Source organism: Apteryx mantelli, chromosome 23 (assembly GCF_036417845.1).
Source record: "Apteryx mantelli isolate bAptMan1 chromosome 23, bAptMan1.hap1, whole genome shotgun sequence".
In the NCBI taxonomy this organism is placed as follows: Eukaryota; Metazoa; Chordata; class Aves; order Apterygiformes; family Apterygidae; genus Apteryx; species Apteryx mantelli.
Window position 1 is genome coordinate 2,742,026 of NC_090000.1, and position 17,792 is coordinate 2,759,817.

The following is a 17,792-nucleotide window of genomic DNA, read 5'->3' on the forward strand; positions in this document are numbered from 1 at the left end:
CGAAAGAGACAACTGTCTTCCTTTCCGATGCCAAAAGAAGCGCTACTTTTTTTACAGGGGGATAGTTTACCCCCTCAGCGCAGCAGAGGGGTTAAGCCCTTCGCGCAGGGGCACCAACGCCCGCAGCAGGGGCGGCGGGCGCGTTCCAACGGCCGCTGCCGCCCGCCCCCGGCTCCTCGGGGCGGCGCCGCGGCGCCATCTTGTGCCACAAGCGGCGGCGGCGGCTCCGCGCCGACATGGGGCCGGGGCGCCGCGTCCTGCTCCTCGGCGAGGGCAACTTCTCCTTCGCGGCCGCCCTCTGCGGAGCCGCCGCCGCCGCCCGCCTCGTGGCCACCTGCTACGAGGGCGAAGAGGAGGTGTCCGGGCGGGCGCTGGCGGCCGCAAACGTCCGGCGGCTGCGGGAGAGAGGTGAGGCGGCGCCGCGGGGCCCTCTCCCGACCTGAAGGTGGGCTGGGCAGCTCGGTGCTTTTGTTTTTTTTTTTCCCCTTCACAATATGGATGCCCAGAAGCTGAAGTTGTGCTGCAGGTCGACAGTCTGAACAGCCCGATTCAGTCTTCCTCTTTTAATGCAGTTTACTGGTCGCTTTTGTTTAAAAACTTTCTGTAACTTAAAATTTCTTATGCTTCTTTTTGTTTGTCTTTGAGGAGCTGAAGTTCTGTTTTCTGTGGACTGCACCAAGCTGAAGGACTACTTTTTACCAGCAGACGGGGCATTTTCATGTATTTATTTCAACTTCCCTCACTGTGGAAGAAAAGCTGGGGTGATGAAGAACAGAGAGCTGCTTGCCCAATTTTTCTCCAGGTGAGTAGAGTTAGTTCTTTGCAGATTGACTGCTATGACATGGCCTTCTGGCCACATTACAGGTGTTTTGTTAGCACTACACAAATCCTCAGCGCACTAGCAAATTTTTCTTATTGCCTGGCTTTCCTTCTAGCTGTGCAGAAGTGCTGGCAGAGAAGGGTGAGGTCCATGTGGCGCTTTGCAACGGGCAGGGTGGGACACCCGCTGATCGGCCAAGGAGAGCATGGCACAATAGCTGGCAAATAGTGGCGGTGGCAGCAGGAGCCAGATTTATCTTGAGTGATGTTCATCCCTTCAACGCAGAGAATATTAATGGATATAAATGTACAGGCTACAGGTAACTGTCATGTGACAAAACTCAAATATTGATACTAATGCTTTCATAATGCCTGGCACCGTCTTATCTTCTTTTAGTCTATTGTTTCATGGAGAGAGAGAGAGAAACTCAATTTCATATTCCTTAAAATAGCTACCAGTCTCTTTTGTCTCTAAGGATAATAGCTAAGATTAAAATGAAAGCTTCTTGAGAAAGTATGCTCCAGAAATAAGATTATTTTAGGATTTTAAAGGTCCAAGTGGTCCATTTCAGAACAAATGTCAATCTCACCTTAAAGACAGGAAGGGGACTGTGGTATGTCTATCTGCAGACAATCATAGAATCATAGCCTGATGATGTTGGCAGGGACCTCTGGAGATCATCTAGTCTTACTCCACAGCTCAAAGCAGGATTGGCTAGAGCAGGTTGCTCAGAGCCATGTCCCATTGGATTTTGAGCCTCTCCAAGGATGGAGACTCCACAACCTCTCTGGATAACCTCTTCTGGCTTTTGACCCCCCACACAGTAAAAAATAGAATAGTGTAGCATTTTGCTCGCCTCCTAACAAGACCTGGCATTCAGCAATAGGTACATTAGTGTTACGCTCAGTAGGTCTCTTCAGGTTACGTGTATCACTGTGCACACTTCTGACACATCAAATATATGAATGTATCAATGACTTTGCTATGCTTTTATATATTGCCAGGAGTCAAGATAAATCTTTCAGTGTAGAGGGTGCTTTAAACCACATTTTCACACGAAGCACACCACTTCCACATCTCAAACCTATGATCTGCCAGATAGAACTGGGAAGCAGAAGAGTTTCTTTTCAAGTACCCCAAGTGCTTGTGGATAAAATTAACAGGTAAGATAATTAGCAAGTGTTTGGCAGTAACATGCACTCACAGCGTACATGACCAGCCTGGGTTTCGGATAAAATGGAGTTGCTTCAAGTTCCCTCCTTTCCCCCTTACAGAATTTGTTTTTACATTGCTTCTGGAAGTCTGCTTTGAATTGGCTTTTGGTCATGGCTGGTTCCAAATAAGTCTACAGAAGAAAGAGCACTTTCTGATTAAGGCTGAGGTGAATACTTGCACACAGGAGTAAAGATGAGTGTTTTAGTATGTCATGCAGATGCTTGGAAGGAATTTGGGAGTTGACTTGGTGTCTGCTAACACTGCAGTATGAAAGCTAGCTAGGATGAGAAGTGCTAAACTTTTAGACTGCAGAGTCTGGAGAATATGCAGGACTAACTGTATTTGACTGGCTTCCTTAACCTGGTAGTGCCAATGCTTAGTGGCAGCCTCATGATGCTTGCTGTAAAGTTGCTTTCCACAAGCCAAAGTGCAGTTAATCCTTGACTGCAACACAAACCTCAGTGTCTTGAAAATGTGTTAGCAATTATGCATCTGACAAAAGACCTTCCTTGTTCAGGTGGCTACTGAAAACAAGTTTAATACCTGAGATCAGTTTGGGTAAATTGTTGCCCTCAAATTATGATCACAGGATGGCATTTCAAGCAAATCGGTTAAGTGGTGTCTGTAATTTGCTATGTTGTTTTTTACAGGGGTTTCCTAGAACTAAATTCAGAGCATCCAGTAAGAACAGTCAAGGAGAAGCTCACTGCAGTGCTCAGCCAAGCCTTTCCGATACAGAGCATTGACTGCTCCCTTCCTCTGCTCCACCAAGGTCACATCAATGGTGTTTGTCACCCAAATGTCTTTTGGATCATTCCCAACCCAGAGCAGAATGCAAGCACTGAACAAATGGCTAATGGACTGGCAAATGCAGTGTTATTTTCCCACGTTGATTTTTGCAAGGACACAAATGAGAATGGCTGGATGAAGGTACAAGAGGGCAACCTCATTTCAGAACAGTATTTCCTTAGGCCTTCCCTGCTGCTCTATGTTCAGACACTAATAGAAAGAGCAACCTTTCTGCCTGGGACACTTCATGTTCTTTCTGGACCTGTTTTCAGGAAGTGTCCTATCTCTCCTCACTCTCCGCCTGTTTTTCACGAGGCGGTGTTTGTGTGTGCAGTGGAGAAGGGTATGGAGAACAGCTGTATCCAGATGTTGGTGGATACCATTAGGAGCGGCATATATTCTCTTCACCAGACTGTTTCTGGTTGTAAATTGAATATCACTCTGCAGGAAGCAACGAGCTTTGAAACAGCAGAGCTAAATGACTTTGCTGCTTTTGAAGCTCAGGTTACTAAAATTCAACACTTTCTTTGTGTGGAAACAGATGCTTTAAGCTCCTGTGAGAAGGACTGTTGTGTGGGAACTGTGAGCACAGCTCGTGATGGACCAAAGAGCAGTGATTTGGTGGCTGTGTTTGCATCAGTGAATCTCGACCTCCTAGCCATGCTGATCTGTGGAATAGCTGACTGGCGAATGCTCTGGACATCAGATGAGCGCTTCCTCAGTCAGTTTCCCGGAGGAGAGTTAAGGCTTTTCAAGAGTTTTTCTCTCTATCCACCTTCCTACATGCATGATATCAGCTTTTGGGTTCCTGATAGGGAACAGTTTGATGAAGTTGCTTTTCACACCATTGCCAGGCAGGTGTCACATGAAACAGTTGTATCCATCCAGTTAATTGACAGTTTCCAGCATTCAGAGACTGCACGGAAAAGCCTCTGCTACAGACTGACCTATCAGTCCTGTGACAAGGCACTGAGCTGCCAAGAGGTGGCAGAGATGCAGCTGCTTTTTCGGAAGGAAATACAGCGGTGCTTGTGTGTAACTCTTCGGTAAACCATTGTAGGCTGTCTTCAGCAGCACCTGTAATTGTGCTGGTCTGGAAAATGTGGACTGCATTTGTTGGACCTAACACTGTGTGTTGTTGCAGTGCCTTTTGTAAAGGTGTTGTGCACTTACTTGATGCATCTTCATGCATTTTAAATATGAAAATTCCTGTTAAAAGTAACAAAGACCATGTGCCTTCCTATTTTCTGTGTCAGTAATGCAATCTCTCTTTTTTTTTTTTTTAAGTGGAAGCTTTCTTTATGAGGTTCCTGTAATAGCTGTGAAACTGGAATTCATCTACTTACTGATGCCAATTCACTCTTCCTAGTGCTGCTTATGTTCACCCAGCTCCTTACAGTGATGGCTACTGTATCAAGTGTACTGAACCTGAGCTTTGTAACTAGTTCAAAAAGGTTGTATGGACTTTGAGCACTAAACAACTCTTGCAGTAGGTGCTCAGTCATATCAGTGCCCACTGTTTGCCGGGTCTGCTCTGTGCAGCTGTTTCCAGGAGAAGGAAGGCCAGTGTGGGGATAGGCCCCGTACGACTCTATCTCAATTCACTGGTAGGTTATTAGATAGTAGTTATTTTATTAATAGCTAATATAGACAGTAATTACTAATAAGTCTGTGATTAGATTCCCATAGATACAAGAACTGTACTATGAGGTGCTGCTTTATTAATAGGTACAATAGATATGAATAGCCACTACAGGTAACTCTAGTCATAGATTGTGTTACTGGAATCTATTAGATTCTGTGAGGTACGTATATAAATAATTATGGTGGATACCAATTGGTCTTTCTGTTAATGCATTCTGAAAGGTTACAGATCATTTCAATAGCAATTACTACAGATACTGTAGATACTCTAAGTGTTAGAAAGTTGCATTAATAGCATCTATGCAGAGGAATATTACCAATAAAAAATTTCACTACTCGATAAATTAGTAGATTCGAAAAGATTCTGGTAGATTCGAAGAGATTCTGGTAGATTTGAACACCAGAATGGAAGGGCAGGATTATCTATTGGCAGTGCCTAGTAATTCCAGTTGAGTCTAAGGGAACCCTGTGAGAGCTTTTGGAGCCTAGCACAGGTCTGAGCGCTGCAGCTGGTGGGGCCCGTTGGGTCCCCGCGGCCTTTGACAGCCGTTGCAGCCGTTAGAGCCCTTTACATCTGGAGAGGATCGGCTGCGGGCAGAGCGCGTTGCGGACCGGGGGCTGCGCCGGGGGCGCGGCGCGGCCAGCGGGGGGCGCGCTCCCGGCGCACGCGGCGTCGCGGCGCGCCCGTGCCTGTGCCCGCACCCGGCATGGCGGCCGGCGGCTTCGGCCTGTCTCGCGGGAGGCGCGGGCGCCCGGCTGCCCGTACTCGGCATGGCGGCCAAGGGGGCCCGGCAGCGGCCGCGCGCAGGCGGCGAGGCGGTCCGGCCGCGGGCGGAGGCGGCGGGCGCGGAGGAGGCTCGGGCGGAGTAGGTGGCGGGCGGCGGCGGGGCGCGGGGGGACCGCCGGCAGCGGTGGCGGGTAGAAAGCGAGGGGCGCGTGCCCGCTCCCCGGGCTGTGCGCAAGCGTCACGCGGGCGGGGGGGGAGGGGTCAGCAACAGCCGCGCGCGGGGGTTAACTGACTCCCGGGGGTCAGCAACCGTCGCGCGGGGTCAGCAACCGCCGCGCGCGGGGCTTAACCGCCTCCCGGGGGTCAGCAACCGTCTCCCGGGGCGGGGGGGGGGGTGAACGACCGATACTCTGGAAGGTTTTTACTTAGGGCCGGGGTTTCACACAACAAACCTGCCCCCCCGCCCCGAGCAGGCCCTGCAGCGGAGCGCCCCTGTGGGCATCCTTGGGGCTCGGCAGGCTTGGTGGAAATGTGTTTCCTTGGCTTGTCCAGAGCAGCTTCTGCTTCTCCTGGTGCCACAGCAGCCAGTGCCTACCTTGCTGTCTCTGGGCTGGGGGAGATGGATGAGGTCGTGTGGGGTTGGCTATCAGTAGTGGGGTGGGCCCCGAGGGGTGCAGGGGCCTTGCTTCTGTACGGTGTGGTGGATTGATACTGGGAGGGGGCTGTGCGCCCCACAAAGAGAGCAGCAAATAAAAGTGTCACCCGTACTCACTCGATGCTCTAAACGAACTTTGCATCATAGTGGAAATTAAGGAGATGCAAGCATACTTAGAGCAGCAAGGTCTGAAAGGAAGAGAGCCATTCACAGGTGTTGGCCAAGGGAATGTTCTCAGATAGTGAAAGGCTGTTCAAAACTGAAGGGTTTCTTGGTCCCTTGGAGAACTTTAAAGGCTCTTCCCTAGTTCTTTGCCTAGGGTCACATCACTACTCTTGATCCTGTTACTGACTCTTCGTGGTGCATGTTTGTATTTTTTCTTTGGACTAGACCATCTGGGAACAAAGCAGGACAAGTGTGGGCCCCTGAAGGATCTACAGCTTTCAAGTGTCTCATCTCAGCCAGGTTCTGTGCTGCTCTCTTGAGCAACATCTCAGATTGTGATGAGACGTTTAACTACTGGGAACCGGTAAGTGGCAGCTTCTCCTTGGAGGGAGTTGGGAGTTTGCAATTAGCCCATGCAAATGTACGTTTTTCTAGAACCTGATGCTAATCTGTGCTTTTCAAAGAGAAATCTTCTTTCTCAAGAGTTCAATAATGGGAAGTGCAAAACTGTGGACTCAATCTGATCCACATTTATTTGTTCTTTTAAATCACCTTTGCAGACACACTACCTCGTTTATGGGAAGGGATTCCAGACATGGGAATACTCTCCAGCCTATGCCATCCGCTCCTATGCTTACTTGTGGCTTCACGCCTTACCGGCCTTGTTCCACGCTAGAGTTCTACAAACTAATAAGGTAAATAAGACATATCAAGGCTTCTCTTGTGAGAAATTAATGTGCCTTTAGTCTGGGTTAAACAATTGTTTTGTCTGTTGTCAGTGATAATGGAATTGCTGTTTGTAAGGGTTTGTGAGGTGACTCAAGGAGGGACCAAGGAAAAGTGATTGGAGAGTTGCAGGGAAGTGCTGTCATGTTCTGCACTGCTTGAGAAGGTGTTTCAGAGGGACTGGGGGCTCCCTGATGTTGTCAGTGTCTGCAGGCCCGGGGGCAGTTATACAGGGGTAGCGGGCTCTTATTCACTGTGCGTCGGTGGTTGATTTTACCCCTGCGCTTCAGGAGCCCCTATTATTTTTCATTCCAGCTATCAGTGACTGTTTTGATTTTTTCTTTCAATGAACTGTTTTTAAAAATGCACGTTTTGCAAGTGACGGTGTGAACTGACCTTGCAGGAGAATAAACAAAACTACTGAATGTGCGTTCTACTTGGGTAGCCTTTGCCATGCTCAAATATTTCTCTGCAACAGAATCTAGGGGCATCCATGATGTTGCATGGTATTCGGATACCCAGGGTGTTCTTGCAAATGCTCTTCTTTACAGTCTTCCAGAATAGAGGGATAGGACCAGCCAGTTCAGTGCACTGTGTTCACTTTATTTGCTGTAAAGGACTTCAGGATTAGAGGGCTAGACCCTGAGCTGCTGGTAGCTTTTGCCATCCCTTGGTATGCAGTCTGGGCCTACAAGAATAGGCTCATTCACTGCTGCCAGATTTGCTCCAGCCTGTTCAGAACTTTTGTTCTTGGGACCTGCTTGTTAGCAGCAGGTGCATCAGCTTCATTGCAAACCTTGTTCTGACTCTGGGTACATCTCCTAGGTTCTTATCTTCTATTTCCTCCGATGTCTTCTGGCCTTCCTGAGCTGCATTTGTGAACTCTACTTCTATAAGTGAGTATAGAAAGTTGTCTGCTGTAAGTGTTTGCAAGCAATGTGAATAACGCATTCAATTTTTGCCACAGAAGACATACCCTGAAGACCATATGCGAATGTGTCTGCTAGATTGGGTTGCTTCAAAATGAAACTTAAAAATATATATCCTCAAGACAACTTAATGAAATATTGTTCAGAATTCTACCGCTAGGACAAAATTCTAGTCTGAGATTCACCACCCACATCTCCACTGCAGTGTTTTGCCTTGGCTACACTCTTTTTCTCACTGACACCAGCAAGTAGGGTGGGTGTCTTGTAAACTGAGCTCTGCTGAAAGGGAGACTGATGCTGTGTATGCTTATCGTGGTGATGTTTGGTGGGATGCATTGATAGTTGCTCTCTGTGGTGTATCTGCCAGTGGTGTTTACATCCACTAAAAGCAGTGGCCTGAACATGCAATTTTCTTGTTTAAGCTAGATTTTTATTTTTGACAGATGCCTCTTCATTTGTGGCTTGTGTGACTTTTCTGATGGCAACAGTCTGGTTTTAAGGACGTGACTTGTGGCTTTTGGCATGAAGTTGCCATTGGTGGGAATTTGTGACGGCAGAAAACCTTAGATAGACTGATGTTGCTATAGCAGTTCAAACTCCCTAGTGTGAACCTGGTGCATAGTAACAAAGTATAGTTGTAGAAAAGGCGCTGGACTTGATGGACCATAAACTTTGGACTTCTGACCAAGTCTGGTAATTCCTGACTTCCTGAGATTTGCACAAATGCAGTTGACATTAGAGCACACTTGGTTTCTACCAGAGTTTTGCACTGATGTAGCTTGAGAGGATCTGAAACCCCAGGCCAGAGGTGACCATGCTGGTCTTCGGATTGCCTTCCTGGGCTGAGGAATGAGAGTCACCCAGCTTAAAATTTTGAGGATGGTCCAGGAATTGCTTGTGGCTCTGCATGCATTGGGTACTGTGCTTTTGCGTACTGAGGATATTTCTGTGGTCTCTAATTCTCTCTTGCTTCCTTAGGGCTGTGTGCAAGAAATTTGGGCTACATGTGAGTCGGCTGATGTTGGCCTTCTTAGTTCTCAGCACTGGGATGTTTTGCTCGTCTGCAGGTAAGTCTCTTCAGCAATGAGCCTAACAATGACTTTGTCCATAGAAACCAAAGACAGGTCCAGAGGGAAGAAAATCCACAGCACTAAAATATCTCTCAAGCAGCCAGTACCCCGTACTAGATAGTTTGCTGTATTGTATTGCAGGTGTTTCTCATGGCAGGTGTGGTGACAGAATAGCTGTTGATTCAGATGACATTTCCTGCATCACTTTCTTTTATCTTCCCTCTTCCAGGGCATGTTTATTTCTACTGCAGCCTCCAGTCTCAATGCAGTGGAGCCATGCCTTTCAAACAGGGTATTGGCCTACCTTCCTTAAACACGATTTAATCTAAGGAAGGAGGCCATGGTTTTTTGCATTGTCATTTGCCTTTGTGTCCTGTCTCTTCTGGCTGGCTGTGCCTATCTGCCAATTAAACTGCTGAAAGTCTTATAAAATACCTGCTGTGGGTATTGAGTGAAGTGTGAAGAGAGGCCTTGAGCAAGACTCTTCTGTATCGCATGCATACCAAAATTTAAAGAAAGGGTAATATCACAGCTTAAGAGTGATGAGACTTCCTATTTTGCCTTTTTTTTGTTTATGGTGAGTAGAGAAAGGATTTTTGCTCTATTGGTCTTAGTAATGTTATAGGTCTCTTCATTCTTCATGTATGTCCTGCCAGTCTGTCCACAATTGTTTCAGAGACTGTCAAGTCAGCTCCCATTTCCTGCTGCTTTTTGAGTGGGTTCATTTCATTCTTTGAGTGTAGCAGGATGCAGAGGATAAAGCAAGTGTTGCAAGTGGTTATTCACCTGCAACCGTGGACACTCTGAACTGGGTACTGCTGCTGGGTGCCACTGGGGAAAGAGGCCTTCACACCTAAAGGAAGTATTTCTGGTCTTGGCGGAACAACAGTAAAGAAGCCTCTTCTTTGCTTTCACTGAAACAAGAGCTTCCAGTATAACATCCCAGCTCCAATGGAATCAATGAGAGATGTTTAGCCTATCCTGGCCTTGTGCAGTTCTCTATCTGTGGGAAAGCTGTGCTAACCCCTTTCTTTCTTTGTGTTGCAGCTTTCCTCCCAAGCAGTTTCTGCATGTACACCACAATGATTGCCATGACTGGCTGGTATATGGATAAGACCTCTGTAGCTGTGTTGGGGGTGGCCGCTGGAGCCCTTGTGGGCTGGCCCTTCAGTGCAGCTCTTGGGTAAGGAGAGGGGTGTTTAGGAGTTTTGCACTTTGTCAAGTATTTGTTGCCTGGCTGGGGAGAACGTAGGGGCCGCAGGGCTGGAGGAGCCACAGCCTCATTTCTTTGCTTTTGAACAGCTTAGGTTGGGGAGGATTTCTTGACCCTAATACACGGAGAAGACCTGAGTTGAATGAGTAGAATAGGGAGTAGTAGACTCCAGTGAAGTGATGGTTCTCCTCCAGTTACTGTCCCACTTGCTTCAAGGGGTCAGAAAATCTCATGGTGGGGCAAGATAAAGTCTCCAGTTGATACCTGATCTCTCTTTCAGGCTTCCTATTGCCTTTGACTTGTTAATCATGAAGCAGAGGTGGAAAAGCTTCCTAAACTGGTGTGTGGTATCATTGATCCTGTTTCTGGTAAGTCCCTATAGCAACACAAAGGAGGAATGGTTTGGGCTTGCAATGAATGGAAGGAGGGTTCTATAAACAAAATCACATAAAGCTTTTGGGCTGTCCAGCCCAAAGCTTCTGGCACTCCATACATTATAGACACTTTCTTCCAGGTGCCCTTGGTAATTGTGGACAGCTATTACTATGGGAAGCTGGTAGTTGCACCTCTCAACATTGTCTTATACAATGTCTTCACCTCTCATGGACCTGATCTCTATGGTGAGTTTCAGATAACACAACAGGAAGGGAATTGGTGGTTTTCTTGCTACTGGCAGGGGACGGTGACCTACCAGGTTTTGTTTGCTGATCCTTTTTCGAACATACGCAAAAGCAAAGACAGCCTGCAAGCGCCAAAGAGTGTCAGTTTCAGCTGTTTGCCACGGGGTGTCTCTCTCGAGCTGGGAATCCATTGTCAGCTTTCCCGTTGGGTTTCAAGTGCTTTGAGTTAAGCTGCTTTTAGTTTTGAAGTTTTGTAAACCATCATGAGATGTCTCAACAACCCTGCATCACAGCAGAGAGCTGTTAGTAGCAAACTTGTCTGGATACAACGTGAATGCAACAGGCACAAATGAAATTGTTTTAAACAGTTTGGGTTTGCCCCAGTGTGCAGTCACATTTCCATTGTGCTTTCTGGGTGTTTTTTCAGAGTGGTTATTTATAATAAAGAACTGGGTGACTCATCATATGTCTGGAAAATGCTGGTTACACACTCAGATCAACTGCTAATTTAATTAGAGAAGCCAAGGAAAGAGAGACATCTGCATGTGTATGTACATTTGTGTGTCCATCAGCTTTAATCCTGTTCTTGGCTGTTCTTGTTCCTCACAGTCAAGGTGCAGAGCCTTGGGAAGACATGTAGCAGTGCAGGACGCATCGTTATTTCAGTTCACATCAGGTCTCTGCAGACTTCTTGGTTCCATACTGTGCTTTGGGAATCGTCTTGCTTGTTTGACAGTGTGTGGCCTGGGCTTTGCTGGCAGGTAGCATCTGAGGTTACCATAAAGGCGTTTTTGAGACTCTAGAGAAGGAAGAAAGGTTAACTCATTCCACATGCTTCTCTGGCAGTCCTACTGGAGCCAGGGCAGGTTTGACTCACATCGGCTACACTTGATCTCTCTGCTTCTTTTTGACAATTGAATGGTAAGGAGAAAAAAAAAATCCTTCTGACAATGACAAATGGCAGAGAGTCCAGAAAAAGTAGTGATAGTAATATTTAGGCTTCTGTTCCCACCTTCCTTCTATAAGCTCTTCATAGAGCTTATAAACATTTCCTTTCTTCTTTTTGGCTGAAGCAATATAAAAATTATCTCTACTTTCCAGAGTAAAGGAAGTGCCTTGCCTAAGCTTGCAAAGCGAGTCGGTAGCAAAGACAGGATTAACGTTTCATTCCATATAGTTTTTATGTTAGCAAAAATTCAAAATGGATGCAGACAACACCGTTTCAGACAACATGTAGTTAGACATGGAAATAATTGCCATAGAAGATAACTAAGCTGATAGCCTCAACAGAATTTAAAAAGGGGTTAGAAATATTTATGGATATCAAGGGCAGTCAGAGTTGTCATCATCAATTATAATGTCAAATTTAGAATGGGTGTTAAACCTTATGCTTCAGGGTTTAGGATAATCTCTTAGAGACCAGAATGATATCTAATATACAGGCAAATCATCTGCCTATCATGAGATTCCCTGGTGCTAGCCTTTCAGGATACTAGGTGACCCGGATCTCGGGTCTGAATCCTGCTAGCAAAGCCAGAGTCTTTGTTCGGGAGCTGCCACTGCACTAAGCTGCTCATATCCTGTAGTGCTAGAGTTGAAGAGTAATAGGGCATCATGTTTCTAGTAGAGCTTGAGAGGGACATTTTGCTGGAGAAGACTTCAGGGAGCCTTAGGGCACAGGATCTCCAGCATCTCTGTAATCTGTTTCAACCCTAGCGAGGTTTTCCGGGAGGGATTCAGCAGTGATTAGTAGTGGAGGCTTTCTCCAGCAGTGCCCTGCAGGCTGTATTTGGAAGCTCACTTGAAGGGCTGTTTTGGGTGGTGCTGAGTGGTGATTTGTTCACTGTGCTGTGGCACAACAGTGATGGCTGCCGTGCTGTGGTTCTTCATCTCTGCAGGAAGGCTCTGAAGCCTCTTGCTGTGAATCTGCAGTGATGGAAACTCCAGGCTCTGTCTCTGATGGGGTTTGGCATGGGCTCATCCATGACCTTTTTGCACGCTGGTGCATGAATTGTTTCCAGCGTCCTCCAGGGACCAATCTATTCTGAAGTGTTTTATTCATAGTGACATTTGTATAACATCCTTGGGCTAATAAAAGAGCCTGCTGAAACTGCTCTTTAATGCAGTGTGGTCAGGACAACACTGCATGTTTAGAGAGCTTTGAAACGCTTACGAATAAGGAAAAATAACATTACCAGGGGAGATGAAAGGCTGGCAAATCCCTTTTGGCTTTCGAACAGGGATTTCCCAGCTTTCATATGATGGGAGCAAAAGCTGCTAGAGGTTGCACAGTCATCAACCTATATGTCCAATGTAATCGCCACAGTATCTTTCCTTTTGCCTGCAGACTGGAGTCCTAGAGGCAAGGCTGTATTTCTTTCTTTTTCTTTTTTTTTTTTTTTTTTTGCAATATACTTCTTCTCGATAAACACCATCTGTGCAATGAATATTTCCCCTTGTGGTTATTAGGTTTTTATAGTCAAGGGAAAGTAGCTTCTAAGCAGATATCCCTAAGCCTGATTCTGAGACTTTGTGGTGTTTTTGTGTGCATATATGCGAAGAACACACAATTGGTGGCACAGTTTTTGTCCTGCTTCCTGTGATGAGAGTTTTGGCTATCATTTACAATGCGATGGCATTTTGGGAAGCTTTGTTCAGCTCAGGCTCAACCGTGACTGAATGTACTGGAGTTGGAGCTTTTTATATGACACCTTGCTCTGTTGAGTCCTGGTCATTAAGTAGAGTGAAAATAAATCAAATGCAGAAAGCAGACTGTTTATTATACTAGGACTGAATCAGACTTGTTTAGAATGAGGGCTGTGACTCATGATCAAATTATTGTGGCTTAATTACTGCTTAACAGCTGAGCTGCAGGTTCAGTGTGTTTGCAGGCTTTTAGCCTGTGACAAATATTAGACAGGGCACCTTAGCTTAAGCCTGTTTTACAACATCTCTGTTTTGTCCTGAGCTGCCCTCACCATTGCTGTGGTCGAGCTGCAGCATGGTGGCTTGTTAAGCTCTGTAACCATTTCTGTGAGTTTGATTTCTGTAAGGGTTCCTGGAGCCTGTCACAGAGCACAAAGTTCGAAGCAGTTTCTGGCTCAGTGTCTGGCAGTGCTTCCAGTTGGTTCTTCCCAGTGTGGAACTGTAGTGCCATGAACTGCAACTGCATTATGGTTTTCTCCCTGCTACTTCCATCAGCCTGTCTTCTACAGCTCGCACTTGCTCAGCTCTAGCGTGTGGAATACTTAGAGAAAGCTAAATTATCTGTCATGGCCTGAAGGCGATGCTGTGGAAGCTTGTTCCCATCAGTGCTGTGCATGGAGAGTCCTTCAGTGTCCCTCCCCCTGCTTGAAGGACGTTGTCCTCGCTGTCCTCGGCCAGGACTTCTTGTATGCAATGGGGTTGATGTTTTTCATTGCAGTCCTTTCTCAGATCACCTTGAGTCTTTGTGGATAGCAAGAGGAAAAGCATTTTGCCCAGGAGGTAATGAGACTGAATGTGAGTCACCACAGCGAACCAAGCCTGTGCTTTCTATATAAAACCTAGTGTCTGTGAGTTACTTAGCTTGCCTTGTGTGATGCACTGTTCTCCTCCCTTTCGGCTCCCCCCCTCCAGTCAAAGCAGAAAATATGCCCTTGGAGAAGGAGGGGAGGTTCGAGTTTGTACTGCTTAAGGGCAGTTCAGTCACACTGCAAAAAATTCGAGGGGCTATCTGTTGCGTTAAAACTGTGCTTTAGACCAGCTGACCTCTTTTGTTAGCAGAATCCCTCAGGAAACCTCTGGGCCTTTAAATCTGTATCTGGATTGTGGAGAAGGTGTGCTTCATGAAGTGTCCTTCATTCCTGAGTTCCAGGCTGATGAGATCAGAGACTGGACTAGGGTGGGCCATAGTTCATTTCCTTTTCTTTCCATAGCAGCCAGGGCAAGTGGAAAGGGAGAAAATGTGGACCCTGATACTATCTTTTAAAGATACAGGACCTGACTTTGCTATGCAGTTTAACTGGAACCACAAAGCACTGGGGAGTACCAATTTATATCAGTTTAAGAAGACTTTTATCTGATCCCGGCATCATCTGTGATACAGTGGTTGTATGTTTTAATAGTGAGAGTGGGGAAACAGGCTACAGAATTCAGTTCCAGTCCCCTTTTATATAAAGAGAGACCTTGGTGCTCTGTAGGAGTAGTTACTAGAGTGGCTTAAGCAGTGTTAACCCTGCCGTAAGTCCTTAGAAACCTATATTGTGACCCAGAACGGAAAAATCTGGAGGCTGAGAAGAAACCAAAGCACACTTTACATATACTTTTTCAAGATATCCCCTGGAAGATTTACAATAAGGTGCCACGTACTGCCTCAGGTTTTTCCTTCACAAACATACCCCGCTCCATAGCCCTGATTTAGTCCTAGTGACCTACTTTCTGCACGCATTCAGGATCTTCCTCACGGTGGGTACTTAGAATTGCAGGACTCAAAAATGGAGAGTCAGCAACAGAGGCTAGAGAAAGGGGAAGGGATGTTGGCACTATTGCAATGTTGCTATGCAGATAACTGTGTCAAATCTATCACCTGACATCTTCTTTCAATCTGCCATATCCTGTATTCACCCTTTGACAGGCTGAGAATTATGCTCCTGTGGGACTTGAAAGAATTACAAGGCAAATGGGGAGAGAGAGAGAAGGTGAATATCTAATAATTCACTCCCTATTTCCAAAAAACCCAACCCCATAACTGCTTTTTGTTTTCAGTGCTAATAGATAAAGGTTTCCTAAATGAACTTTGGTTGCTTGGACTGTGCCTTGGTAACTCCAGCTGCATGTTTCTGACATTACTAGTTCAGCTTCTAATTGTATTTAGTTGTAGGAGCTGCAGAGGTGTTGGGTTTTCCCTGCTGCTTTTCAGTTGTCTGATTAATTTCAACATGGACCCTTTTTAAGTGGCTCTGATTGCAGGAAATTGCTGCGGCATGTGACATATGTCATAACAGTGCAGTGATTAAAGCCCCCGCGTGTCATTTACCGACTGATTGAGCTAATCACACTGAGAAAGTGGCAAATGTGCAGAGAGGAACTGGCATTCCTCATTGTTCAGGATTTTAAGCATCTTGAGTTAAGAGTCCAAATGAATGACAGTTGGACTGGAATTTCTGTCAATTTGCATCCTTCCAGCTTGCAACCAACACCTGTCTGTGTGTGCTAGGAGGTGGAGTTGACTTGCTGCTGTTTAAAGCTACACTGTAGGAACAGATTGAAGCAGGGAATTTTTAAATAGTGTTGATTCCGAGGAAGTATCAAAACTAGCATCTGGATGCACTTTAGAGGAAGTGTCTTAGTTGGATGAAGTGTGAATGTGAACTCTTCTTTCTGTTGTTTAGTTTTAGTACATTTTCTAGTTCTGCCAGCATGGAGTATAAGATCAGCACTCCAGGGTAATAATGATCTCTTAACATCGTGCGCTTCTGGGTTATCCCTCTGTTAATTCCCTGCAGTTAGCAAGAATGATTTAGGAATAGAATTTCCTGGCTTTATCAGGTTCAGCCTCTACTTTCTTGCTGCATAGGCTTCCACAAGGCAAAGGTGAGTTCTGTGTCACAGCATCTGGCTCTCTGTTAGCCAAGGCTGATGTTAGTGACTTGTGATTCATGAGCAGCACATGTAACACTGATTATGACCCAGTGAAAAAGGAGAAGAATAATTCATGAAAAGGGAGACAATGAAGTTTGTAGGGTAGACATGATTGTAAGATATTCTGGTACTTTTGTATGGCTGTTGACCAGTTCCAGTGTCACTGGTATGCCAGTTTCGTGGGTGAGGGGCAGAACCATGCGACTGCTTTGAATTGGCTCAGACTCGTTCCAGGAGGCTGCATCTTCTGTCCAACTGTGAGGTCTTCTCTCGACATCCTTTCCATTCTTTGGTTTCAAGTTGCTTGCAGTGGAGAGCATTCATGTCTGCTGCTGACTATCTCAGTCTGTTTCAGGCAGAAAAGTAATGAAGTGACTGTAACATCCTGATCTCTTAAATGCTTGTGTTAAAAAAAAATTTGTTTCCCTTTCCCATGCTTTAGGTACTGAACCCTGGTCCTTCTATTTCATCAATGGCTTTTTGAATTTCAACGTGGCATTTATTTTGGCTCTGCTTGTCCTGCCACTGACTTGCCTCATGGAGTGTCTGCTCCAGAAATTTCATGGTGAGTGAAAGATGGCTGTGAGGGCTGAGCACAGACAGCCCAGATCTCCTGCAACCTTGCTAGCTGGGGAGAGCTTACCTGCTAGAGTGCAGCTTTCCTTTACTGGAAGTGAAACAAGGTTCAGGGAAAGTCTTTGGAATAATAGCAAAGTTCCTAGAGCTCATTACTCAGTTCAGTATTAACACCATGGTGGAGTTAACTGTGTAGAGAGACATGCTGAGATGTATCTACTTACAGGGCTGTCTACGGAAAGGCAGAGGCATGTCCCTCTCTCTTTAGGGATGGTCCCTTTGTTCCCTGCCTCCCTCTGCTGAAGAACGTTGTGTTGTCAAGGCTGAACTATCCAGACTAAGCTTGACAAATTGTACAGTACCTAACCTTCAGCCAGACATGCAAATACTTTAGAAATATCCCCAACAGAAATCTTAAGGGGGAAAGAAACCACGTACCCATTGTTGTTTCCATCTTATCTGCGGCTGGAGATGGTAGACTTTGGAGTAATATGGGGAACTTTTTACTAAGCTTTTCCACTGTTGCTTTTTATGCCACTGCCAGAACATTTGCTGCAACAGTTTGGGAGAACATAGTTGTTTTTCCTTTTTCATTTTTGGGGCTGAGCCTGCAAAGAGGCATCCCTTGGTCTCTGGTGTTGCCCATGTTGGAGTTGAACCTGGGCTCTTCTGTGCATTGTGAAAGGAATTTTTCACCTTGCAGGACTGAGTCCTGTTAGGACAGTCCATGCATTGGGAAGTGTCTCTGCAGGTGTGGATATACCTAGAGCAGAGAGAGGAGGTTCCCTAGTTCATTTTGGGTTTTCTCTTAAATAAATGACATTGGTTTAAACACACAGCATTTGGCAAATGGCTATGGAGAAGAAAAGAGTATTGGGGAAGCGTGAATTCTTCTCTGCCATTTTCCTGAGGAAGATTCATGGCAAATGTTAAGTGGCAGCAGCAGCCTCCAGGTTTATCAGTCCACTTAGGGCTCTGTTCTCTGATTTTTACTGGATACAAGAAACAATAACATCATAAA

At 46.0% G+C, this 17,792-nt stretch overlaps 2 protein-coding genes across 6 annotated transcripts in view; both read left to right on the top strand.

Moving 5' to 3' along the window:
• The first annotated feature begins 27 nt into the window (after positions 1-27).
• On the top strand, positions 28-4,067 carry FDXACB1 (ferredoxin-fold anticodon binding domain containing 1). Of its 4 annotated transcripts, none has more exons than XM_067310101.1 (5): positions 28-445; positions 646-802; positions 936-1,139; positions 1,825-1,983; positions 2,686-4,067. In XM_067310101.1, the coding sequence occupies exons 1-5, from the start codon at positions 28-30 to the stop codon at positions 3,872-3,874; spliced, it is 2,127 nt and encodes a 708-aa protein (XP_067166202.1). In that variant the 3' UTR covers positions 3,875-4,067. The 4 variants fall into 4 exon arrangements, with proteins under 4 accessions (XP_067166202.1, XP_067166203.1, XP_067166204.1 ...); XM_067310104.1 differs by having other exon boundaries at positions 122-408; XM_067310102.1 differs by lacking the exon at positions 1,825-1,983.
• Positions 4,068-5,230: 1,163 nt separating this feature from the next.
• Positions 5,231-17,792, top strand: part of ALG9 (ALG9 alpha-1,2-mannosyltransferase) — a 68,946-nt gene continuing 56,384 nt past the window's right edge. The window contains exons 1-9 of one of the 2 annotated variants that reach the window (XM_067310106.1): positions 5,231-5,334; positions 6,241-6,379; positions 6,576-6,710; positions 7,567-7,637; positions 8,649-8,737; positions 9,788-9,923; positions 10,234-10,321; positions 10,468-10,573; positions 16,638-16,760. In XM_067310106.1, the coding sequence (XP_067166207.1) occupies positions 5,240-5,334; positions 6,241-6,379; positions 6,576-6,710; positions 7,567-7,637; positions 8,649-8,737; positions 9,788-9,923; positions 10,234-10,321; positions 10,468-10,573; positions 16,638-16,760 (982 nt within the window). In that variant the 5' untranslated portion in view covers positions 5,231-5,239. The remainder of the gene's footprint in view (positions 5,335-6,240; positions 6,380-6,575; positions 6,711-7,566; positions 7,638-8,648; positions 8,738-9,787; positions 9,924-10,233; positions 10,322-10,467; positions 10,574-16,637; positions 16,761-17,792) is intronic. The other variant, XM_067310105.1, reaches the window with a different exon arrangement.

Bases quoted from the DNA above. Each gene is read 5' to 3' on its own strand.
- FDXACB1 (XM_067310101.1), top strand. From the start codon at position 28: ATGCCAAAAGAAGCGCTACTTTTTTTACAGGGGGATAGTTTACCCCCT. The intron at 446-645 runs GTGGGCTGGGCA...TTTGTCTTTGAG, and splicing joins GGCCCTCTCCCGACCTGAAG to GAGCTGAAGTTCTGTTTTCT. The intron at 1,140-1,824 runs GTAACTGTCATG...ATATATTGCCAG, and splicing joins TATAAATGTACAGGCTACAG to GAGTCAAGATAAATCTTTCA.